Below are 26,277 nucleotides of genomic sequence, written 5' to 3' on the forward strand. Positions count from 1 at the left end.
AGAGCTGACCAGGGTCCATGGGAGGGTCTCAGGCATTTGTAGAGTCCTAGAAGAGGCACAGGCCATGAAACTACCCTGACCTGTCTTCAAGGTGGTATGACACGTCACTGGTGTGCTTGACTCGGGGCTGGGACTTTGCAAGGTGATAGCAGGAGTATGATAGACCAGAGGGGTACACATGTCATGAAGTTTATTGTACTTTATATTTGTGTTACGTTTATGGGTATTATAAAACCGCTTTCTTCCCAAAGAAGAGGTAGGGCACTGTCCAGGCTGGCTGGGAAGGGAATGAAGCTAGGATGTAGGCTGACAGACCTGGAGAAACAAAGGGGCTGAGGAGTCCTAATGAAACAAAGGAATAGTTCCTCATGGGGTGGGGGTGGGGGGCAGGGGGAGGCATGGCGCTAGGCTGGGATGTGACATGGTTTCTGAGGCAGAGCAATTCTGGGACATGGGAAGACCAGGCAGTGGCGGGGGAGTGGACATCGCTGGAGTCTAGGAGTTAGAGGAGTGGGAGTCCAGGATGGGCAGGGGGAATACAGTGGGAGACACGTCCTGGTGTTTGGAGGGGGATGCTGTAATGTACATGGAGGTCAGATGCCATGAGTGAGGGGGCAGAGAATGACAGAGCCAGAGACCATGGGTGGGCCTAAAATTTCTACCTGGGGTGGGGAAGCAAGGAGTCAGAGCAGCAGTGGGGAGCCAGAAGCGGACAGTGCCCCTCTGCATCTTTCCCATCCATGTCTCACTGGTTATGTGAGGCTGGGAGATGGACCAGCCTCTCTTGGGAGAACTGCTGGAAGCCAGGATTCAGATGAGAGTTGCTTTGCACTTTTATACAGACCCCTAAACTTTCCCAAAGCAGAACCAGTAGGGCAAAGTGCATGGATTTTGGAGCTGGACAGAACCCCCTTCTCCTCTGACCAGTTGAATAGTTTGGGCAAAGTTTCTATTTCTTGGCCTTTGTTGTTCTACCCATTAAATGGGGATAGCAGCATCTCCTCCTAGAACAGTGTCTGCTCAGTGGGAAGTCCTCCCTGAGGGCAGCTGTTACCTGTTGGAATGTCAAGGTTTCTACCACCTAAATGGGAATAAACAGATTCCAAAGTGTGCCTGGCTGTTTCCGCCTTAGCTACAGGTGTCCCAGGGGTGGGTGGTCACCTGGGCCTACCTCTACAAGAGAAAGGAGTGGAAATGTGGCCCAAGTGTCAGCAGCCTCATGCCTGGGCATGATAATCCCTCAGGAGCCTCAGGAGCCTCCCCCTTCCCAGGGAAGGGGGAAAGAGCATCCCAGGGAAGGGAATCCCAGAGAAGGGCTGGAGGCACAAACAAACATTTCGTGAGTGCTCCCTGTGTGTCTCTGACCTCGCAGAGACCCTGCAAAAGTCAAGCCGGTTTCTTTTTCAGGGAGGAGCATGCTAAATCACTTGCAGGACCTGCTCCAGCTCACACAGCTGGTAGATGGCAAAGCCAAACTCTCTACCCTCCCCACCCACCCCCACCACCTCCCCAAGTCCCTGAGGGGCAGGGGAGGGGCCAGGTGGCTCAGGGCCCTGAGCATCAGTGGGACGGTTGGGCTGCAGTACCCCCAAGGACACCTTTCCTAGATTCTCAGCCTCTGTCTACCCACAAACATCCCAGCCCAGGAGAATGGGGACAAGACCAGGACAGGAGGTACCATGCTCTCTAGGGTTAGAGAGAAAAATGTAAGCTCAGACCTTAACAAGGAATCTATAATCTGATTTCCCCTTTTGCCCTGTAGGTACTCAACAAATGAGGAAGGTTTAGATTATCGTTAAACATATCAATGCCCATACACTAAATTCAAATTGAAATAAGAAAATTCCTTATTCACCAGGACAGAGTAGCAAAAGGTTCTTTGTCACATTCACCTGCTGCCTACACCACCACTTTTCTCTTACCTCCCGTCTTACTCTGCTCTGCCCAAACATGCTGACCCCAACATCATTTGCACTTTTCCCTCTGACTTTGCAAAAGTTGCACCACCCTTGGGGAAGGTCCTCCCTTTCTTCCACTCTGAGTTCTTATTTATCTTTTAAAGTCAGTGTCAAAGCCTCTCCAAGGGCTTCATTCACAGTTTCATTGAACAAGTATTTCCTGGGGGGCGGCATGTGCCAGATGCAGTGAGCACAGTGATGAACAAAATAGATCCAGCTCACCTCATACTGCTCACTGCAGAGGATGGTGAAGTGCTTGTTCTCCATGTCAGGATAGCAGCAGGCAGGGCCTCCCAGTCTCCCTTCCTGGTCTGCTGCAGCTAATCAGGCCTAATAGAGTGCTCCCGAAGTCCCCCAGGACGGTGGGGGAGCAGCAAGGTCCTAGGGGCCCATTTGAAAGGAAGCAGTTCAGGGTTGTATTCTCAGCTGAGCTCCTAACTAACTCAGTCACCTTCCCTCTGTGGGGTCCCTTGTAAGAAATAGGGGAGCACATATGTTTTGGGGGTGCTATGAGGTTTGGATAAAGTACATCACATGTCTCTAGCTACGTTGGCTGCTTACCTCAGCAGTGCCCATGGTGTGTGGGTGATGATTGGTTTTCACGTATGTCTGAGCAGACAAAATTTCTGCTTATGGAGGACAGGGACGGTGTCTGAAGGATGTTCGAAATCACTCACACTCCCTATGTCCAGCCCAGTACTGAGTGCAAAATAGATGACCAATAAAGATGAGATAAGACAGAAGAAACTAAGAAAGCATCTTCTCACACCTGGATGGGACTGTGACTTACTCGTCCATGTCGTCAAGAGTCACTTCTTGAGCCAGAGCTGATGCCCGGTGCTCAGGGACATTCTTATGTACACACATGGCCCCTGCTCTCTGGGAGCTCCAAGGCAGTGCCATGTGGACTAACGTTCTGCTTTCTATCTGCACGCAGGTTGGGAGGAGCTGCTGCCTCAGGATGTCGGCCTTCAGGCTGGTAAGAATTGCATCTATTCCATCTAGGGTTTATGTGGGGAGTTACTAAAGCCTAACTCAAGTTACCCAGTGAGAAACAATGAGGGCCCACAAGGAAAACATCAGAGACAAAGGAATACAAGGAACAAGATTATATTACCTAAAGAAATTATATTACCTAAAGAAATAGAATTATATTACCTAAAGAAAACGAGTTTGGGGGCACCTGGGTGGCTCAGTGGGTTAGGTCGCTGCCTTCGGCTCGGGTCATGATCTCAGGGTCCTGGGATGGAGTCCGGCGTCGGGCTCCCTGCTCAGCAGGGAGCCCGCTTCCCCCCCCCCTGCCTGTCTCTCTGTCTACTGTGATCTCTCTCTGTCAAATAAAAAAATCTTTAAGAAAAAAAAAAAAAAAGAAAACGAGTTTGGCCAACCTCTGGGCCTGAGCAGGTGACCACACTTGTACGGTAATCCCTCACTTATATCTCAGGCTTAAATGCCTTGACAAAGTGATGTGTCTTTTGTAGTCTCATTGCAACTGTTGCAGGGAGCTTACTCAGAGGGAATGGAAATCAAATACTGGGTCTGATCTCCACTTCGGGCTCTGCACCATCTTCCCTCAGCTCAACAGACATACAAGTGCCTGCTACATAGCAATAGGCAAGAGATGACTCTATGGGGGAAGGAAGCAAATGCTGAGACCCTGCCCTGCCCTGGGGTTGGGATGCAGGGCACCTCCAGGCAGCTGGAGTGGTGCATGCACAAGTGAACCTTGGGAGCTGGAGTAGCCCAACCCACCCTGAATTCCAGCCCAAACCTGGGAAATCCAGATGGCAGAAATTCCATTTTGGTAAGAAGATGCCCCAAATATTCTGCCTACAAAGCCAGAAAGTAGCCGTTGTCTCCTTCTGGTTGGATCTACACTGCTGAATGGGGCAGCATCCCCCAGCCACCAAGGGCTCCTGAAACCAAGCCTGCCAACTATCTGAGTCACAGAAGTGTGGCTAGCATTGTTTTTTGTTTGTTTGTTTGTTTGTTTTGGGTTTTTTTTTTTTTTTTTCAGAAAAGAGACAGGCTGTTTTAGACTGGAAAGAGGACACACAGTCTCAAAATCCAAATTTCAAGGACTTTTAGTCATCAAAAGCATGAGAATCTGGCACCATTTTGGAGCATGAGGAGCCCAAGCTGTAAGGCAAAGCCAGTCTTATTTCACAAAGGAATACATTCCTGGGATGCACTAGTCCCAAGGCTCCCACTGGGAACATGACTAACTTCAAGCAGAGTTTAGAAAGGTAACTCCTGGAGGCATATTTATTGCCCTCGGCCCGCAAGGACGACAAGAAGCCCCAGTTCAGGTGTATCTTCTCTCTCTTTATTTCCACAAGTCTACACATTTACATACGTTTACATGACCAATCAGCGAGCAGGGTACAGGAGGGAGCCAATCAGGCTGTGCACCTAAACGAACAACTTCGCTAGCAACCAATGCTGTTTACTTCCTTTTTGGGCATTCCGCTTAGTCTCACGAGGCAATCCTAACCTGGCAACTAGCCAGGCACCATCTTTTAATGGCAGAGGTCGCCCTGGCCAGGGGTCTGCCTCCGACATCTCCCCCTTTTTTCTTTTATGGCAGGGATCGTGCCTGTCTTAGGTTGTCAGTGGCGGGGAATATCCTTACCCGTCATCAGAAGGCAGATATCAATGATCTGTGTCCTGTCTTAGGTTGGTATATTTCCCCCACCAATCTTACCCGTCGCTGACTACCGATCCAGCATACTTAGCCACACTTGGGGGGATGTTCCAGCCTCAATGGCTAACAAGGCCTGCACCATGGCTTGCTGTTGCCTAGGTTGCTGTCGCCTCCAAATTTGCAGTTTCCTTAAGCCCACTACGAGGATTATCATCAGACCAATTACTCTAGCCCATTGTTTCGTAAAGGTTAACACATCTTGCAATGTTTTGATTATCTCTGGGAGGGTTGCAAGCTCAACTCTGGTGTTATTTATTCTTGTTATGCCTAGTAGCAGGTGCTGAGTGTAGTTTTGGAATTCTGTGGACTAATTCCCCCGCAAGTATTGGGAGAGCTGTTGGGAGACATTCTGTAAGTCACTCATATTAGTATAGGCTATGGGAGTTACACAAATTGCCGGGAAGGGTACTATACATCCCAGTCCCCATAGAGCCCCCCATATGTCCACTTGTTCTTGAACCAAATCCACTCTCTGGTTGACTATCAGGATTCCTGCTTGCAGATGTGCATTGATCTGAGTCTATGTTTGAAGGGCAGCCACCATTCCTTCTGCAAGGGTGTTCACAGCTTCCGCAGTGGGTATAGTTGCAGCAAGCGAGACTGCTGCTGCCATGGCAGCTGCTGTAGATATAGCCAATGCTGTCACAACGGCGGCTGTGATACCAAAATCTCTCTTCTTTCTGGATAGCACCACCGGTAACTTGTCCTCTGGAATGGAAACTGGGATAGGAACATGGGTAGTGATACGCATAATCACAGCCAGCTTGAAGGCCGTGACATTCCAGCACTGGGAAAGATAGCAATTCTTAGTGCAATTCAACGTATCATACAGCTCGCTAGCATTTGTTACAAGGAAAAGGAACGGTGGCGAGACCCATATGGGAGTGGGCTGATAAGTAATATTATTGGGACAAGACACAGTAACTGGGGCACCTGGGTGGCTCAGTGGTTAAAGCCTCTGCCTTCGGCTCAGGTCATGATCCCAGGATCCTGGGATCGAGCCTCACATCGGGCTCTCTGCTCAGCAGGGAGCCTGCCTTCTCCTCCTCTCTCTCTCTGCCTGCCTCTCTGTCTACTTGTGATCTGTCAAATAAATTTTTTTTAAAAAGTCTTTAAAAAAAAGACACATTAACTGTTGTCTCAAAGGTACTAGAGTCATTTTGTTTATAAGAACAGTTGAGGAATTTGCCACCATTTAACATGGACACTGCTGAGGTATCAGTACATGCTCCTAGCAAGTTACAGACCTGCCATGCATCAAAGGGAGAGGAGGGAATATGAGAGAAGAGTTAGTCACTGGTAAAGGATATAGCCATGCTTTAACCACTGCTCACAGCTCTCTGGCTTGAGTCTGCCGCAGGAGGTGTAGCATCCCCAGAGTTATCATCAGCATCTTCAGCATCATGACTGGTGTTTGGAGGCAAGGCTGCACGCACCAGCCACTCTGGGATCCAAATTGGAGCCTCCTTTTCCTGCGGACCTTTACTCCCCGCTTTCCTGCGGATTACCTTGCAAGATTCCTTTATTTAGTTCCCGGGTGCCGGCACCATTTATTGCCCTCGGTCCGCAAGGACTACAAGAAGCCCCAGTTCAGGTGTATCTTCTCTCTATTTCCACAAGTCTACACACTTATATACGTTTACATGACCAATCAGCGAGCAGGGTACAGGAGGGAGCCAATCGGGCTGTGCACCTAAACGAACAACTTCGCTAGCAACCAATGCTGTTTACTTCCTCTTTGGGCATTCTGCTTAGTCTCACGAGGCAATCCTAACCTGGCAACTAGCCAGGCGCCATCTTTTAATGGCGGAGGCTGCCCTGGCCAGGGGCCTACCTCCAACACATATTATTCTCAGTTGCAATTGTGGGCCTGTTCTGTCTTCTAAGATGGCAGGTTCTTTGGAAAGAGGGTGAAAATCTGATTCATTGGTGATCCCTTCAGTGGGTCCTAGTGATTCTTGAATAAGGCGTGGACCCATACTGTGCTTATTTCTGATGTATCATCCATCTGGGCTGCTCTGTGCTGGGCCCTATGCAGGCTCCTGACCTGTGTTACATTCCATCTTCACAACAGCTCGGTGACACTGCCCTGTTCAACAGATGAAGAAAACGATGCTCAGAGAGGTTAAGTGACTTGCCCAAGCCCATGTAGCTCTGGAATGGAGAGTAGGGATGAGAACCCAGGTCTGTCTGACTTCAAAGGGGCTCTTAGTCTGCTCTGCAAAACTAGACCATAACAAAATCCCATAACACATACCGACTGGGTGGCTTGAACAACATAAATTTATTCTCTCACAGTCTTAGAAACTAGAAGTCCAATAACAAGGTCCCAGTAGGGTTAGTGTCTGGTGAGACCTCTCTGGTTTGCACACAGGCACCTTCTCTCATGGTCTTCCTTCATTGCGCACGTGCACACACACAGGAGGAAGGGAGAGAGTGTCTGCTGGTGTCTCTTCCCCTTATAAAGACACCAGTCCTACCAGGTTGCAGCTGTACCTCTGACGACCTCATTTAACCTTAATTACCTTCTTAAAGGCCCTGTCTCCAAATACAGTTACATTGGGGGAGAGAGCTTTGACAGATGAATTTGGGAAGGACACAATTCAATCTTTAATAGGCTTTAATGTTTAATCTCTATTAAGAAACTCCAAACATGTTGAATAACTACATCATGGAAAAAGGTTTTATTTTATTTTTTTTTAAGATTTTATTTATTTATCTGACAGATGGAGATCACAAGTAGGCAGAGAAACAGGCAGAGAGAGAGGAGGAAGCAGGCTCCCTGCTGAGCAGAAAGCCCGATGCGGGTCTCAATCCCAGGACCCTGGGATCATGACCCGAGCCGAAGGCAGAGGCTTTAACCCACTGAGCCACCCAGGCGTCCCCAGTTTTTATTTTTTTTTAAAGCAATTAGCACCAGATCCCCTCCGCCACTCCCCACTTCCTCTACCTCCTGCCAACTGGCCCCAGGTTTGTAAAGTCTTCTAATAGAATTAAAGTGGGATTTGAGTTGGAGAAATCTGATTTTCACACTTTAGAAGTACACCCAGGCCAGGAGTGAGGTGGGGGTTTCTCCAGGAGCAGCTCAGGTTTCCTTTCTCAAACAAAATGCCAGACTTGCTGCTCTGGGAAGTTCTGCCAACTGCTTGCTGTGTGACCTTGGCCAAGCTTTCCATTCTCTATACCTTAGTTTTATCATCTGCCAGATGAACGTGGGGCTGTCCGAGACGTCTCAGAACATCAGCGGTAGTGCCCTTTGTGACCTGATGATCCTTCCCAAGAGTGGGGAGACACAGCTACAGATACAAAGACCACACTTGCTGCCCCTGTCACTTGACATCCACTCCCCCAGTCTTCCTCCAATCTGCTTCAACCTCCTCTTCTTGCCCTTTCAGGCTACCTTTCCGAGTCAGACCAGCCATGGTTCAAATCCCACACTACCAATCCCATCTTTGTGGTGAGATAAGAATAATGATAGCATAGCTGTGAGGGTTACACTCAGTCATTGGAAGTCACATATAATCCTAAACTTTGAAAAAAACTTTAGGACCACTAGATGTTCTGAATGTGTACAGTGGGGGAGAATGGTCTGGGCAAAGGAAGCAGAACATGCGAAGACCCAGAGGGAATCAGGCCATGGTGCATCTGGGAAAGTACCAGGAGTAGGTGGCAAGTGTCAGGGCTAAATCTGCTCTGTATACAGTGGTGTCATGAGCCCCAAGTTGTACAGAGTTTTGCAAATGTGCCTGCTCCAAACTGGGATGTGCTGCCTGATCCAAGGACTTAGCATGAAAAAAATGAAAAACATCTCACTAACAATTTTTACATTGCTTACCCATTTAAATGATGATATTTTGAATCTTTGGGGTTAAATAACAACACTCATAAAATTAATTTCACCCATTTCTCTTTACATTTTAATGTAAATATGACCACTTGAACATATTCAATTGAACATATTCAATTTCATGTGTGGTTTGAATTCAGTTACTATTGGAGGCCCTGGCCTGGACCACACACTAAGGATTTATAAATTGTGCGTTGTGTGCAGCATTCCTTTCTGACAGCTGAGAGGATAGGATGAGGGGATTGGCCTGGATCACTTGCCACTCTGAGGTGGAAGGGATGGTATTCCCCAAGAACTCCATGAACTGGGGAGAGAGGAGACCTCAAACAAAAATGGAAGTCTTTTGAAGAAGGTGATTGCATTGCTAGTGTATTGTTTCAACCATTAGATTTTCCTTGATTTGACTTTGGGGATTTCATCACAGTGCATGTACACATAAGGTAGTTGACTTAAGGAGGAACATGCAGATAGACCTTTCTCTTTGCCATGATCACCAGTTCTTTTCCCCTATCCTACAGACAAGTGAAAAAACCCAGAGCCTGGTTCTGCCACACATTCTGAGCCTCCCTAAGGCCCTGGGCAGAGCATGGTCTTCAGTCATTAACAAAAACCCCATCTTCCTTCCAAATAAGGACTATGCTTACATACCTGTGGGCAGAGGGGCTGGAGACCCTTCACTACACAAGACTGGTTGGAAATATTTTGAAATTCAAAGCACCTCTCTGTTAGATTGGCTCAGTCCCAATGCAGGAAGCCATAAACATTTGTTTGCTTGATGACATGTAAATCGATCATAACTTATCCTGACATAACCATACTTTATCAGATGGGGAGGTGGCACAATGACGAGGCACCAGGAGACATTCCTGGGTAAAACAGGGTCTTTGGCACCAGCAGCAACCATGCCATCTGTCCCCATAGAAGGGACTGGCTTCTGGGGGTCTACTGATGGGCCTGTACTGGAACTTAAATCAGAGACCTGCTGCTTGAGATCCCTCGATGATCCATATGACTTTCCATTTATCTAAGTGCATGCGGACACAGACCATTTCCAGGCCCGCCTCTTCCACTATGAGAAGAGAAAGATGTGGCAGGTGGGCACATGGTATCAGGGCACCATGACTGTTTCAGTGAGTAGGCCAACAGTCCACCCTCTTTAAAGACATTAGTGTGAAGGACCAGGAAACAGATTGTTTGTGGTTTTGGCTCTTTGAGCTTCCTTATAGTAATTTCGGTCTCAGGCTGGGGCACTCCCACCTTCAGCAAGAGCTCTTCCGGTCACTAGCTGTCCGGTATTTCCCACCACGAAGAGCGCGAGGACTCTGAGAACTCCTGCAGATTTCCCTGCTCCCTGGAACTCCTCTGTTCCCTTACATCTCAGTAGAGGCTCCTACTTTCTTTCTTTTTTTTTTTTTTTAAAGATTTTATTTATTTACTTGACAGAGAGATCACAAGTAGGCAGAGAGGCAGGCAAAGAGAAAGAGGAGGAAGCAGGCTCCCCGCTGAGCAGAGAGCCCGACGTGGGACTCGATTCCGAGACTCCGAGATCATGACCTGAGCCGAAGGCAGCAGCTTTAACCCACTGAGCCACCGAGGCGTCCCGAGGCTCCTACTTTCTTTGCAGCTAACAGCTGCTGCTATTTCTCTTCTTCATTCTTTTCCTGATTTGGCCGCTCTTGCACAGGTTTCCCTGGTGATAGAGGTCACAAGGAAGCTGTTTTCTGCTACCTCGTTTCTCATTTGTTTCCTAGGAGAGCTTTGGTTGAAGAGAGGGAAAAGAAATTGCATTCTTTGATATCTTCTTCCAGCCCATGTCAGGCTGACACCTCCTCACCCAATCCGGATCAGAAATGGTGTCTCTCCTTTTCATCTCTGGTTAATGTCAAGTTTGCTGTCAGATGCCCATCTTCTACCTTTGACTTGTAATCTTCTCGCTGCGGTGAGCTGCCATCTGTTTTAGCAGCACACTGCAATTCCATCCTCATTGTAAGAAAGCATCTCCTGGGACTCTGAGGGCTCTGGTGTGATTTGTTTAGTTCACTTTAGCTCTGTATGTTGCTCATGCTGGTTTTCTGTATCCTACAGCAACTGTTCCTTGGTTTAATTTAGTTTTAATTTTTATAAAGTCATATAGATACACCATTTAAAGAATCAGTCCCCCACTTCCTCTTCCCCAGAGGTGACTGCTATCGGACCTTCTAGTTGGTTCTTTGATATTTCCCTCTGTGTTTGGAAAGAACATGCCTGCTGTGCTACTTGAGTTTTTTATTTAAGGCATCATCTGTTACTGACTTCCCACCATGAAAGAAGACCTTAGCTCCTTGAGCCTGCCCTCATCCTGGCACTCACAAGTACACTACTGGTGTCTTTGTCCTCCCCAAATTGTTAAACCTAGCTTTGATCAGAAATGCATACACAGTTTACTTTTTATATCTAAGTAAATGCTACTCCCAGTTGAGCCTGTGGTGTACCCCTAGCACTGTACTTTCCTTTGCTAAATTTTATCATTGTCTTTTTTCCACCTGTTCAGTTTTTTGCGTATTTATCATGCCTTTAACCCCAGCTTTCTCCAACATCTGTCAGTCTACTCTCAAAATGTTCTGATTCATATGGAGTTCAGCCGGTCTCATCCTCAGAAGGAAATCTCTCCCAGAGTTGCTGACTTATGATAGATCAACTGTATCTTCTATTTCTGAGGCATACATCTTGACATCATTGTGGGATGATGCTTGAATATGCTTTTCACCTCTCCTTTGTACTAAATCACCTTGAATATGCTTTTCACCTCTCCTTTGTACTAAATCACTTTGCCTGCAACTGAGGTCTTTCTCTTGGTTTATGCTGTCATTTTTTTTTTCCAGTGCCAGGTGTTTATTGCCCCCCCCACACACACACATGGGATTGCTCACATACACAACACACACAGGCGTTGGCATCATGGGAGAGAGCAGCACCTCTGGCCTCTGGGCGAAGGACAGGGCGTTCTCTCAGCCCCTGGCCTCAGGGAGTGAGATGGGAGACGAGGATGGCTTCTCTCTCCTGCCCTCACTGGGGTCTGAGGGGGCCCATGAACAAATGCCACCCCTTCCATCTCTCAGCCATGGAGAAGCCACCTTGGTGACATGTTTCGTTCCAATTGTTTGTTACATGGAGAAGGGATTGGCCTGGTCCCAGCCATTACAGGAGAAGGTGTAAACATTAAGATGTATATTTTGGCCACAAAGGGGGCAACACCATCAGAAGCATGTGTGGGGTGGGGGGTGGGGGAGGAGCACTGTTACTGAGCTGCTGGGCTATCTAGTCCCTGGCTTAGTAGAAGAACAGGGAAGACGGCCGGGGGAGGGGGGGGGGCTTATTGTTTGGCATTGATGATATCTACAAACTCTGGCTTGAGGGAAGCCCCGCCCACGAGGAAGCCATCCACATCAGGCTGGCTTGCCAGCTCCTTGCAGGTTGCTCCAGTCACAGAACCTCCATAAATGATATGGGTGCTCTGAGCCACGGCGTCAGAGACGTTGGACTTAAGCCATCCGCGGAGCTTTTCGTGTACTTCCTGGGCCTGTTGGGGTGTCGCAGTCTTGCCAGTCCCAATGGCCCATACAGGCTCATAGGCCAGGACAACCTTGCTCCAGTCTTTCACATTACCTGCGATGACCTTGGTTTGCTCGAAAACAACCTTCTCAGTGATGCCAACTTCCCTCTCATCTAGCTTCTCCCCAATGCAGGCAATTACTTCAAGTCCCTCTGCCAGGGCATGGGCCACTTTCTGTCCAATCAGCTCATCTGACTCCCCAAAGACGTGCCTTCTTTCCGAGTGCCCCAGGACTACCCACGTGGCTCCACAGTCTTTGATCATGCCAGGGCTGATCTCCCCAGTGAAGGCCTCGTTCGTCACTTTGTAGCAGTTCTGTGCAGCCACAGCAATCTTGGCGTCCAGCTTCTGCCTGGCAAAGTCGATGTAGGCAGTGGGGGGTGCACAAACCACTTCGGTGTCGGCCGGCACCTTGGCTGCTTTCAGAGTGGTGATGAGCTCCCCCAGGTTCTTCTTCCGCCGGTTCATCTTCCAGTTCCTCCCGACGAAGAATTTCCTGGAGGGCGCCATGGCGCTGATACCGACACCCTGAAGGTCAGAAGCAGCTATGCTGTCATTTTGATCTAACAGATCCTGTAATACCTCTCTGAGAAAGGGTACATAGGAGGTAAATGTTTTTTAACAACTTGCATGTCTAAATTATGTTTAGTCAAGTGTGAATGTCAGCTGGCATAGGATTCCATAGTAGATAGAATTTTCCCAGAGAATTGTGAAGATGTTTACTCCATGTTGTTTTCTGGCTTCCAGCATTGCTGTTGAGAAATTGGATACCATTTTAACTTTTGAGCCTTTGTATAAAGCTTATTTTTTCTTTCTGAAAACTATTGTGATTTTCTCTTTGTCTCAAGTATTTTGAAACTTCATGATCATATGTGTTGGTGTGTATCTATTTTCATTTCTTGTACTATCAACTGAAGTTTTTTCCCCAATTTTTTTTCCCAGAAGGCTTATGGGAATAATATTGCATCTTCAAAAATGTTTGTTGCCTTTATACTGGAATGACAATTTGGCTGGGTAAAAAAATTTTTTGATTTTTTTTTCTTTCTGGTAAAAAACACATTACATTAAATGTACCGTGTGTTAACAATTTTTAAGCATATAGTTCAGTATTAAGTATATTCACATTCTTGTGCAACAGATCTGAAAAGTTTTTATCTTGCAAAGTTCAATTCAGTGCTTATTAAACATTGTTTTCCCTCCCTTCTCCTCCAGCCTTTGGCAACCATCTTTCTACTTTCTGTTTCTATGATTTTAACTACTTAAGATACTTCTTATGAATGGAATAATGCAGCATTTCTCCTTTCGTGACTGGCTTATCTCACTTAGCTTAAGGCCCTAGAGGTCTATCCACATTGTACCATACAGCAGGATTTCTTTCCTTTTTAAGGCTGCACAATATTCCATTGTATGTATATATCACATTTTGTTTATTTGCTCATCTATCAATAGACACTTGGGTTGCTTTCACATGTGGCTTTTGTGAATAATGCTGCAATGCGTGGGACTACAAATATGTCTTCAAGATCTTTCTTTGAATTTCTTTGGATATATACTCAGAAGTGGGATTGCTGGGTCATAGGTAGTTAGAGTTTTAATTTTTTGAGGAAACTCCATATTGTTTTCCCCAGTGGCTACACTGGTTTACAATCCTACCAATAGCATATAACAGTTCCATTGTTCTGCATCCTCCCTAACACTTGTTGTTTTCTGCTGTTTTGATAGTGGTCATCCTAATAGGTGCGTTGTTCTTTTCTTGAAATCTTTGTAGGAGTGGTTCAGCCCTTGTACAGGATTTGACTTTGTCCTGAATTTTCTCCTTATAAGTGAACTTATCTTTTTGTCTGCCTACACACCCCCCAAAAATTTTTTTTTAATTTTTTAGTTCAATAACCTTTACTAGTCTATGCTCTAGAGTTTATTTTTCTTTGTCATTATTTCCTGGGACCCAGTGTGCTTTCAATCTACAGATGCAAGGCTTCCTTAATTTCTGGAACATTATTTTGAATTATATCTTTAACTAATCTTCCTGGGTTTTATTTCTAGTTACCTTCTTTGTGCACTTACGTGTATTTTTGTCAGTCTTCCATATCTATCTTTCTATTCCTAATACCTGCTTTAAACATTTCTGTGTCATTCTGCTCACTCTCCCCTCCTATCATCAGAGATCTTCCCTGTGCTTTCAGCAGTGCTTGTTTGCCTGCTGTTTCTGATTCTGCTTTTGTTTCTGGTCCATGTTTATCTCTTTTCTTCCATTTCTTTCTCCAGCTTTGTCAATTCATATCTCATCCTTTTCAGTTGTCTCAGCATCTAATTTCTGAGCTCTTGCTCCTGCTCTACTCTTTTTTTTTTTTTTTGAAGATTTTATTTATTTATTTGAAAGAGAGAGAGTGAGAGAGAAAGCATGAGAGGGGAGAAGGTTAGAGGGAGAAGCAGATTCCCCATGGAGCTGGGAGCCCAATTCAGGACTTGATTCCAGGACTCTGGGATTATGACCTGAGCCGAAGGCAGTTGCTTAAACAACTGAGCCACCCAGGCGTCCTTTATATTTCTCCTGCTCTACCCTTCAAGAAGATTTTGGAAACCATGGGGAAATACTTGGCCACAACTTTCTACTGTTGTATGGCAGTTTTGTTGGTTGGTTGGTTGGTTGGTTGGTTGGTTTTTTCCCTGGTGAGTATAATTCACCGTCTCCTTTCCTCCTTTTGGATTTCAGTGTCTTTGTACGTAGACCTGCACTGATTCCTTTCAGATTACTCCTCTTTGAATGGGGTGAGATTTCTCGGGCCAGAAGGAAGTTCATGTGGGTCAATGCAATGCCGCAGGCTGGCAGAAACCTAGCGAGGGTTTAGTCTTTGCTTCTCTCCACCCAAAGGGTTTGGGTGGTATAGGGCTATTCATAGGGCAAAGACTTTTTCCACCTCACAGAGCAACTTTTTTCCTGCAAATATGGCTTGTCTGTTTCCTAGAACCAAGCTAGGCCAGGGAATCTTCCTCAGCTACCTCCCACCTCCCACTACCATCCTGACAAGGGAGGGCAGGGAAGGAGGGAGGGGAGAAGAAGAAGGAGAGGGAAAGAGGAGGAGGAGCAGAAGGAAGGGGCAGGAGAGTGCACCCCAGCCACCTTGGGTTCCTGGTTGGAAGGGACAGCCCCCTGGAGAGTGTATGCCTTCAGCAGGAAGGACAATGAGGGACAAGTATCTGACCACTGTCTTCTCTCTGCTCTCCAGGGTGACCATGTGTGGCTGAACCCACTTTCTGCCAACAAGAGCAGCGTGGCCATTGGGTGCATTGTCAAAGAAACAAAGCCTGGCAAGATCTTGCTTGAAGATGATGAGGGCAAGGTCAGTGTGACCAAGCTGTCCAGGAGCTCAGGGCCCACCCTCACCTCCCCAGCCATCCAGGGTCCTGAGCTGCTCTCCTCTTCTGGTGCTGCTCTCCAACATTAGGGTTTTCAGAGCCCAAGTGAGGGGAACCTACCTGGCAGAAGAGACCACGGTGGGGTCCTGTCATGGTAAACATCACATGTCTGTCTTGGGGAGTGTTTCTATAGTCAAAGAGCAGGGAGCAAGTTGATAGTTGAAAAATTAGGCCAATTAGGGGAGCAGGAAGGAGTGAAGTGGGGAAGGGTCTGTGGCAGAGAGGAGAAGGCAGCAGAAAGCTGGTTTGCAAAGTAAAAGAGGGTGAGCTGGAAGGATAAAAAGGAGAGATAGAAAGGTATTTGAGAAAGGAACATGGAGAAGAGGGCCCCCAAAATGTGAGGAGGAAGGGGATGAGATTCAGTTTATCCTGAACAAAATAGCCGAAGTGAGAGAAAAGTAGGAAGCTGGGGTGACCTGCAGGATTGCAACTCAGCCAATTGGGGGCTGGGGGAGCAAGCTTGGCCAAGCATGGTGCCGGGGAAGGCCATGCAGGGTGAGGGGTCCAGCTGGTCCCTTCAGTCTCATCGAGGGGACCTCTTTGCTGAGGTGCTACAGCACAGGGCATGTGGAAACTTGGCCTCCAGGGAGAAGATTCTAATCTGTGATCTGTGAGCTCCATATTAGGGGAGATAGTAAAAGATGAACAATAATATTTTCTATTTGTAAAATTTCTATCTTTTACAGTTTAAAAAGCACTTTTACTTGCATGATCTTATTCATTCCAACAATCTGTGAGGCCCCCAGCTGTTCCTGATCCTAATCACAGCAAAATCTGACTTCTGAAGTCAGCTCCTCTGACCCTGGTCTGAAATTAGTAACAGCTACACACTAACTTCTGACTTTGCACACATTCTTTCTCCGACCACAATCTACCCTGATCCTGCCTTAGGTTTCTCTGGACCTCAGCCAGAGACTAGTGAAGCCACCAGGTCAGCAGATCTGCTGGGAACTTGGAGAAGAGGAGCTGTGGGTTGGCTGCGCCTCAGGGGAGTCTGTGTCCTTTGTTCCAGGAACACTGGATCCGAGCAGAGGACCTTGACACCCTCAGCCCCATGCACCCCATCTCTGTGCAAGGTGTAGATGACATGATCCGCCTGGGGGACCTGAATGAGGCAGGCATGGTGCACAACCTCCTGATCCGCTATCAGCAGCACAAGATCTACGTGAGTCCCCCATTTCCACCTCCTACCCAGGGGACTCAGTCCACAGGCACTGACCTCTTGGCTGTGTAAAATACAAAAACAACAAGAACAACAACAAAACAAAACAGGCACTATAGGTTTGGAGCCAGGCATACGTGGTTCAGTCCCTACTCCCTGTGCCCTCACTGCCTGAGGTGGTCAAGGAATTTAATGCTTCTCCATCTCTGCTCCCCAATCCAAAACAAGTAGGGTGCTAATACCACCTTTAAGGTCTTGGAAAACTGACAGGTAGCATGCCAGCACAGTGCCTGGTACACAGTAGGTGCTCAGTTAGTGCTGTGGCTCTGTGGAAGGCCTGCTCTGATGGCCAAATGGACCAGAGGCCATGGGATTAGACATCGTCTGCCTGGACCCTTCTTATGCATGTGGCAGAGACAGTCACCACGCAGAAGACCTCTGTCCCCCTATGAAAAGAGTCCTGGGATGGCCAGGAGAGCCATGTGGGTAGATGTGGATCCTTCTCCCAAAGCCTGTCAGTGGATGGGAGGCTCACCCCAGCCCTAAGCCGTGCATCCTGTTCCAATGCAGATTTTCCCAGTAGAGCCAACATTCAGAACTGACACCAGTCCTGCCCTAACAGGGTATGGCCTAGGAAGTCACTGCCTGGCCCTCTCCTGGTGAGAGGGGGCTGGGATGGCTCTGAGGAGACTTTCTAGAATGCTAAGAGGAGTGGGAGAATGAGCAGTGGACCCCAAATAAAGGGGAAGGCTAGCCAGGAAACTGAGGAGGCCCTGGAGGAGAGAGGGGACAGAGCATGTTGAGTCCACTCCAGCTGAATGTGAGTCAGAGCTCCTGGAACTGATAACGCCAATAAGCTAAAATGAGCTTATCCTTTATCCTTTCCAAAGAGCTTACGCTTGCATTCTTTTATCTGGTTGTCACAGTCCTTGGAGTCAGAGAGATTGAACTCTCTGTTCCTAAAATGAAAGCTAGGATGTGGGTAATCAGGTGACTTGATGATGTGGCTATCCCTGTCCTGCTCCCAGAGGGACAGTTAGACATCCTGGGGGCTCCAGGTGAGCAGGTGGTCCTGACCAGGGGTGTGGGGGGATCCTAGGAGGGATCAGTGGAGGCTATCATTGCTGGCCAGCCCCACAGAGGAGGCCCCTGTGGGAGGCAGGTGAAAACTCATGTCATAAATTCAGCCAATTTTTATTGAGCATTTTATTATTCTAAATACCGGACAGAACGCTAAACATTTAACATAGAGCACCGCACTTAATCTTTCTGTAAAAGCATTCGCCCCCCTCCCAGCTCCATTCATAGTGAAGGCCCCTGTCTTCCCTAAGGGAGGATCTGAGCAGCTGCATATCTTGTCTCCCTGGCCCAGAATCAGACCCCACTTCTCTGCTAGACTCCGTCAGGCCTGGTAAACCTCAGTGGGTGCACCCAAGGCCAAGGTCAGGACCGGGCAGTGTTGGCCTTCAGAGCAGAGGGCACTAACCATCTGTTCCCTTCCCCAGACCTATACAGGCTCCATCCTGGTAGCCGTGAACCCATTCCAGGTGCTGCCCCTCTACACCCTGGAGCAGGTGCAGCTCTATTACAGCCACCACATGGGCGAACTCCCACCACACGTCTTTGCCATTGCCAACAACTGCTACTTCAACTTGAAGAGGAACAAAAGAGACCAGTGCTGCATCATCAGGTGGGGCTCAGGGCTCCCCAAATTCCTGGTGGGGATCTCTGACTGTCCAGTAAAGCAGGGAGCCCCTCCTCTCCCTAAACCCCTCCCATCCAGCATGCCTACAAAGCCTATTTGATTTAGGGGCTCCCATTCAACTGCAAACACCCTAGGTCACCTGCACCTGGCCCCTACTTCCCCTCCACCCTGACAAGTCCCTCCAAGTCTTCCATCCTGCAGAACCTGTTCTTCCACTGTATGAACAGAGCCTGATTGCCCAGCTTTCAGTGAATATTTCCTGAGACAAGGAAGAAAAAATGTGATGGGCACATTTAATGGGACAGAGGCTTGGGGGCTCAAAGGTAAAAGAAATGAGGTCTCACTCAAAAAAAAAAAAAAGAATCTCTGGGCACGCCTCAGATGAGGACAGTAGCAACTGCTCCAGTGGCCAGCTCTCAAGTTGCTGAGGCTCAGGAGGGACATGTCCTCCTCCAATCCAGGTCCTGACCCTGCTTCAAAGACCCTCTGCTTGGCCTGGCCTCCCTGCTTCCTGCACAGGCCCTCCTGGTGTGGAAGGAAGGGATGGAGAAAGAGAAAGGAAGGAGGAGGGAGAATTTGCCTCCAGGGCACATTGCTTGGAGATATAGGAGACTTCATTCATTCATTCATTCGAGGCTCCACTGTGCTCCAGTTGTATGCCCCACATTGTACTACTGTGTGGAGTCAGCAGCAAATGAAAGGGACTAAAATTCCCACCTCATGGAGCTTACATTCTAAAAGGGGAGACACACAGCCAATAAATAAGCCAGTTTTTAAAGGCAGGTAATGAAAGCTTTGAAGAAAAGCACTATAGGGAAAGAGAAAAGACAGTGATGGGGCTACTGCTCTAGGTGGAGGGCAGATGAAGCATGGCCTCTTTGAATGTGATGTTGGCACAGAGACCAAAATGAAGTCCTGTAGCATTGATGATCACCGTTCTCAGCAACCCTCTGAAGTAGATATTCGTATTCCTTTTCTACTGTTGGAGCAGGAGGGGGTATTTAGCACCAGGGAGGCTGCTAAATACACACAACTGTTAAGTAGGGAATTCAAATGCAGGGCACTGGAAAGAAGACAGAGAGGTATCCTGGGGTGACTTCCACTTCTCAGGAAGTGAACAGAATAATGTGCCAAGGAGGGCTGATGCTCTGTCTCCCTCCCATGCTCTCCCTGCCTACTCCATGTGTTCCCACTCCCATGCCTCCCAGGACTGGGAGGACAGCCTCACCACAGGAGGCCTCCTGAGCAGAGCTGGCCCCTAGGCTGGCCTGGAAGTTCACTGGGCCAGCTTTCACCTCCATGACATCAGTGCCTCAAGAAGAGGGCAGAGCACCCTGATCTGTGGCTTTTTGCATGAGCAGAAGATCATTCTGAGTCAAACTGCCTTCTCTCTCTGCCCTTGCCTCCCTCAAGGCCGTAAGAAAGGCCACAAGTTGGGTGCCTGAGTGGCTCAGTCATTAAGCGTCTGTCTTCGGCTCAGGTCGTGATCCCAGGGTGCTGGGATTGAGCCCTGCATCGGGCTCCCTGCTCAGCGGGAAGCCTGCTTCTCCCTCTCCCACTCCCCCTGCTTGTGTTCCCTCTCTGGCTGTCTCTCTGTGTCAAATAAATAAATAAAATTAAAAAAAAAAAAAGGCCACAAGCAAGTCACCCCTGCTCTGCCCGCATATCCTGTCTCTACCTTGGAGGGTTGTTTGGGGAATTCATGTTCATGGTAGGTGGCAGAGGTTTGTTGACTGGACTGTCTTGGCTGGCATAGTAATTGTGAACATATTTGATCAAAACTTTTCTTTCAAAGAATACTTTCAGATGAAACAATATTTGTTCTGGATTTGCTTCAAAATAGCACAGGATGAGAAACAAAATGGGCCAGCAGTTGAAGCTGGGATGAGACTGTGGGAGTTCGTAATGCAAACTGGAAGGTGCCAAAATCTCCTGGAGGTCTTATGAAAATGCATATTCTGACTGAGCAGAGCTGGGTGGGCCTAGGACTCTGCATTCCCAACCAGGTGACAAGAATTGCTTTTATTAGCAAGACACTACTGAGTCTCCATTTGTAATGTTTAACATTTTCCATAATGAAAAATAATTTACCCAGAAGTGACATTCACACCTCAATAATAGTAATAGTAATCACTACAAACCTGAGTGTGTGCGATATGCCAGACACAAGTATATTTTTAATTTTGTTAAACTCCCTAAGAAACTTTTAAAAACTAGTTTTTATATATTTACCATTATGAAATTAATATAGCTCCACTATGAAAATTTTGCAAAATTTCAGGAAAGTATTCTCAGAAAAAAATTTCTAGATACTTTGGGAAGAAAAGGATTCCCCTATCCACTTAGTCAAATTATACTAAATAGTAGGGACTTTTGTCACTTTATGTACCTAATAAACATTGTCCACCTCATTGAAGGCTCTGTATAGGTTTCGTTCTAATGGTTGCATAATGTTCTCTGACCCAAGGGAACATAATAAATCTCCCCCTTTGTGTTACTTCTGATTTTCCACAGCTGTTGGTTGTTTTTAAGACTTTTTTTTTTAACGTAATCTCTACACCCAATGTGGGGCTCAAACCTATACCCTGAGTCGCACGCTCCACCAACAGAGCCAGCCAGGTGCCCCTGATACCTGCAACTGTAATGATCAATAAAAAAATGTTTTAATGAGCACAAAGCTTTGTGGAGAAAGCTTTTTCTGATTTGGGGATCATTTTCTTAGGCTAAAGGCAGGGTAATTGTGAATAATGCAGTCTCTCCTCTGGCCAGCTCACAGAGAGGATGTTACATCAAAATATTGCATCATCTGGTCCTGTTCATTCATCTGTTGTTACTGAGCACTGAGCCCGTGACACTGGAATAAACCAGATACAACCATGCTCCAGGGTTTCGCATCCAAGGCAGGGCAGAAAAGATGAACACACCAGTAACTGATACAAAGTAGATAGCTGAGACCCACAGGGGAAATGTGGCAGGATTTGTGCACAGGGAGGGGGTATCCCTGTTCAGACCTGAAAGTGGGCCTGTGGTGGATTTGCAGAGTTGAGGGTATTGAAGAAATGGCTGCTTTATTGACTGACATCTTGAGTGCCCTCTTTGCAGTGGTGAGTCTGGGGCAGGGAAGACAGAGACCACCAAGCTCATCCTGCAGTTCCTGGCCACCGTCAGCGGCCAGCATTCATGGATTGAGCAGCAGGTCCTGGAGGCCAATCCCATCCTGGAAGGTGAGTGGTCACCCTTAGGACGGGCCTTCTTCCCTGGCCCTGCAGGCTTCCTGGCACTTCCTGCCAGGAGGTGCCCATGGGGAGGGACAGTATAGTACCCTTGCTGTGACTTCACAGGATCCCTCAGGACAGGAAAAATGAGCACGTGGCGAATGGTAGTGTGGAGGCTCCCGGGAATCACAAGCTTTCACTAAGTGTGTTTTCCATAGGATCAAAACAAGTATTCCTTTTAAATAAAGACTCCGAGATGAAGCTGGTTTGGGAAATGCTGGGTGTGTCCACTTGGGTCACCTGCAGGGCCATTGTGAAGCTGGTGTTAAGACTGCAAGAGGTTGACTGAGGGGTACCCTTGAGTGAGACCAAGGGGGAAGTAGCAGGAACAGGCAGGAAAAGCATCCTGACTAGGATACCTGTGGGACATACAGGAAAGGGGAGAGTGGAATGGGCAGGATGAGGTTTCAAGCTGTGTGCAGATCTGCCAGGGTCTGAGGGGGAGCTCAGAGCAAAGTGCCCATTAGAGGAGGCCTGCACTGGGTGCAATGGCAGGCCCTAAGCCTCCTCTCTCAGTCTCTGATGGGGGCAGACCATAAATGAGTGACTTGGATTCCCCAGTGACCAGCCACTGTCAATGCATTTTCTCTGTTTTTTATAACACAGGTATGTTTTATGTACAGTGAAAGTTCACATTTTTCAATGTACAGTATGAATTTTGACAAAATCATGGTCATAGTTTTAGTCCATCTTAGTCATGTATGGAATGTTCTATCACCCCCAAACTTCCTTCATGCCTCTTTGTAGTCAACTCTTTTCCCAACCCCAACCTTTGGCAACTACCAGTTTGTCTTTCTTTCCCCTAATACAGCCAACCCCTGAACAATGAGGGTTTGAATTGTGCAGGTCCACTTACATGTGGACACAGTATTATAAATACATTTTCTCTTCCTTGTGATTTTATTAATAATATTTTCTTTTCTCTAGTTTACTTTATTGTGAGAATACAGTATATGATACATATAACATACAAAATGTGTTAATTGACTGTGTTATCAGTAAGGCTTCTGGTCAACGGTAGTCTATTGGTAGTTAAGTTCTGGGAAGTCAAAAGTTATACACAGATTTTAGACTATATGAGGAGTTAGCATCCCTACCCCCCACATTGTTCAAGGGTCACTGGTAGTTTTATCTTTTCCAGAGATTATATAAATGAAATCATATGGTTTGCCCTCTTTTGGGTCTGGCTACTTTTGTTAGCATAATGCACCTGGGATTTTTCATGTTGTTTTCTGCATCAATAATAGCTGAAGGGCACCCAGGTTGTTTATAGGTTTTAGTGATTATGAATAAAGCTTTACAGACAGTTGCATACAGGTTATGGTGTGAACACACGTTGTTCTTCTGAATAAACACGTAGGTGTGAAACTGTTGGGTCAGATGGTGAGCCATTTACCTTTGTCACAAACTGCCAGAGTGTCTATCGAAGTGGCTGTACCATCTTGCACTCCCAGCAGCAAAATACGAGAGTCCTGGTTGCTCCACATTGTCACCAATGTGTGGGCCTGTGATGGTGGTTGCTTGCTACTCCAGTAGGCACGGACTGGTGTCTCACTATAATTCTAATTCAAATTTCCTTAATGGCTAATGGCATCTTTTCATGAGCTTATTTCCTATCTGTGTCTCTTCTCTTTATCTATTCAAACCTTTTACCCATTTTTAAATTGAGTTGTTTCCTTATTAATGACTTATGAGTTCTTTATATCTTCTGGATACAAGCCTCTTATAAGATGTGTTTTGCAAATATTTTATCCCAGTCTGTAGTTTGCCCCTTCATTCTTCTAACAGTGTCTTTTATAGACCAGAAGTTTTTTATTTCCATATAGTTCAACTTATCTTTGTTTCTCTTATCAATCACGCTTTTGGAGTCATATTTAAGAAATCTTTGTGGCACCTGGGTGGTTCACTTGGTTAAGTGTTTGACTCTTGATTTTGACTCAGGTCATGATCTCAGGGTCATGAGATTGAGCCCTGTGTCCAGCTCTGCTAAATTCTCCCCTTACTCTTTGCCCCCTCCCCCAACAAAAAAAAAAAAAAAAAAAAAAGGAAAGGAAAAAGAAAGAAATCTTTGCCTAATCCAGAGATTTCATGTTTTCTTCTAGATGTGGTACAGTCTTAGCTTTTACATTTAGGTCCATGATCTATTTTGTGTTGTTGGGTTTTTTGTTGTTTTTTTTTTTTAATGGTGCAAGGTGTAAGTCAAGTTTCTGCTTTTTTTCCAATTTTTTTCCTTCCCTTTCTTTTCTTCTTTTCTTTCATAATAATTTCATCCCCTATTGTCAAAAAGACTATTCTTTCTCCATTAAGTGGCCTTTTCACCTTTGTCTAAAATCAGTTGACCATACATGTATGGGTCCGTTTCTGGATTCTCTATTCCATTCTGTTGCTCTCTCAGACCCTTTTTGCCAGTGCCACACTGTCTTGATTTCTGTAGATTGTTTTTCAGTCAGGTAGCCCACAACCTCCAATTTTGCTTTTCCTTTTCAAACTTGGCCATTGTAGGTGTTCTACCTTTTTATATACGCTTTAGAATCAGGTTGCCAATTTCAACCAAAAGGAACCTACCTCAGACTCTTTTTTGACGAGAGATCTGCCACTGGATTCAACAACGTGAAGTAGGTTTCCCAAGCATATGTAGCCTCTGTAGGAGCCTCTGCTGTCTGTTGGGATTCCTCAAGGCAGAGACCAAAGAACCCTTTTCCTTTTCTCATAGGACTATGTAGGCAGTATGTTGTATGGTGGTATTGTCAAACTGCATTCCAACCCACCAAAGGGTCATGAAATCAGTCTTTTAGGACAAATTAAATTGCATAGAATAGAAAACACCCCAGGGCATTGCTCTTGGTCAGAACCAGTACTGAATATTTTCTTTTATTAATGTGTACATGTGGGGAGGGTGTGCACTAAGACACAACGCAAAGGATCTTTCTTATTGTGGGTCGGATCAGAGAAGCTTGCAGAAACAGCTCTATGAAATGCACTTTGGATCATGCTGCAATCCAAGATTCTTCTGGTCTGACCTCCTCCTCTGAGCTTGGTCTCTGCCAGCTGTTGCTACTCTCCCTGTAAGCTTCCCCTATCCAACCCAGCCCCTGCTTCAGCCTAAGCAACCTTTCTAAAATACAAATCTGTTCCCACACTCCCTCAGAAGCTTTCCTGACTCCCCCATCACCCACAGACTAATTCCAAACTTCTTAGCCTGGCATTCAAGGTGCTGTGCTATTAACTAGTTCTATGTATCTTCCACTGCTTTCCTCCTGCATTTTATGCTCCAACCAAACTTGCCCCTCTGCAAATATACCCCATGCTTACTGGCATCTATGCCTTTACTTGTACTTTGTCTTCCTCTCAGCATACTCTTGGCTGCCACCATTTTCTAGTGCAATGCTACCCATCCTTCAACTCTGGGCTCAGCCACCTCCTCTCAGAAGCCTTCCCAGATGATCCCACTCAAAGTAAATTCTCTCCTCTCTGCTCCCATCATGGGCATCACCCTCTGGCCCTCAGCCTTCGGAAATGCCAAGACAATCCGAAATGATAACTCAAGCCGCTTTGGGAAGTATATTGACATCCACTTCAACTCCAGTGGAGTGATTGAGGGTGCACGCATCGAGCAATTTCTCCTGGAGAAGTCCCGGGTCTGCCGGCAGGTAAGGCCTCCTTCTGCTGCACTGGTCCTGGGGAAACCTCCACCCACCCCAGGACCAGGAGTCAGGGAATGAGAAGGCTTCCAACAGAGGTTCCCTTCCATCACTCTCATGCCTCCCCAAGGACCTCCCCACACCTTCATTGGTCTTAGTTTGTTGCCACTGAACCCTGGCCTTACCCTGAGATGGGCCAAGGACCCTTAGAATGGGATAATGATGGTCCTTTCCCAGTATTCAAGAAAAAGAAATGATAGCATTTTCTGCTTTGAATTTTCCATCCATATCATGTTCTACATCATTTGGTGCTTACTACCCACCTTTACCAGAATTAATTTTAAGGCCAGGCCAGTCACCAACTAAGGAAATGGATCCTGGCTTCACTCCCAGCTTACAACTTTAGGCGAATGTCCTCAGGGTTGGGAAGAGCAGTGGAGCTGCAGGGAAAATCCTGGGAGCCATGTGTTTGCTGCGCATGGTGGATGGCCTATAGCACAGGGCTGTGGGCATAAGCTGGCCTTGGAGGACCAGAATGAGGACATCGACAGAACCAAAGGACCGTTGGGTCAATGCCAGAGCCACATCTGGTTGACAGACCTTGGAGCAGAAGCTGGGACAAGGCTGGAGGCGGGAGGCATTTCTGAAGCCGGGCAGCCTTAGGGGTGTGTTTACCAGGCTTTCTGGAACACCTTCCCACCAGGCCCCAGAGGAGCGGAACTACCACATCTTCTACTCCATGCTCATGGGTATGAGCGAAGAGGAGAAGCAGCTGCTGAGCCTGGGGACTCCCTCCGAGTACCACTACCTTACCATGGTGAGGCCCTCGCCGCCCCGCCCCTGTCCTCCCCGCCCCTCCTCTTTCATGTCCACCTTTCCCCGCCCCACCCCGTCTCCCTCTGGTCCACCTCTCTTCGCCCCGCCCCCGCTTTCCTCGACCCGCCTTGTCTGCCCCTCACTGCCTCGCTCGCCTCCC

At 47.1% G+C, this 26,277-nt stretch overlaps 1 protein-coding gene and 1 pseudogene across 5 annotated transcripts in view; one reads left to right on the forward strand and one right to left on the reverse strand.

Moving 5' to 3' along the window:
* The window catches only part of MYO7B (myosin VIIB), a 108,086-nt gene that overhangs the window by 22,986 nt on the left and 58,823 nt on the right, over window positions 1-26,277 (forward strand). For 2 of the 4 annotated variants that reach the window (XM_082690298.1, XM_082690299.1), the window contains exons 2-8: window positions 2,896-2,937; window positions 15,329-15,442; window positions 16,531-16,683; window positions 18,186-18,370; window positions 21,488-21,609; window positions 25,168-25,310; window positions 26,005-26,118. In XM_082690298.1, coding sequence (XP_082546424.1) covers window positions 2,920-2,937; window positions 15,329-15,442; window positions 16,531-16,683; window positions 18,186-18,370; window positions 21,488-21,609; window positions 25,168-25,310; window positions 26,005-26,118 — 849 coding nt within the window. In that variant the 5' untranslated portion in view covers window positions 2,896-2,919. Of the gene's footprint in view, window positions 1-2,895; window positions 2,938-12,621; window positions 12,709-15,328; window positions 15,443-16,530; window positions 16,684-18,185; window positions 18,371-21,487; window positions 21,610-25,167; window positions 25,311-26,004; window positions 26,119-26,277 lie in introns of those variants that run through there. The other 2 variants (XM_082690300.1, XM_082690301.1) reach the window with 2 other exon arrangements.
* LOC309844111 (triosephosphate isomerase pseudogene) lies at window positions 11,859-12,626 on the reverse strand (annotated as a pseudogene). Its single transcript has one exon. The product of its transcript is annotated as a triosephosphate isomerase pseudogene (transcript).

This window comes from Mustela nivalis (genome assembly GCF_964662115.1).
Source record: "Mustela nivalis genome assembly, chromosome: 11".
Taxonomy (NCBI): domain Eukaryota; kingdom Metazoa; phylum Chordata; class Mammalia; order Carnivora; family Mustelidae; genus Mustela; species Mustela nivalis.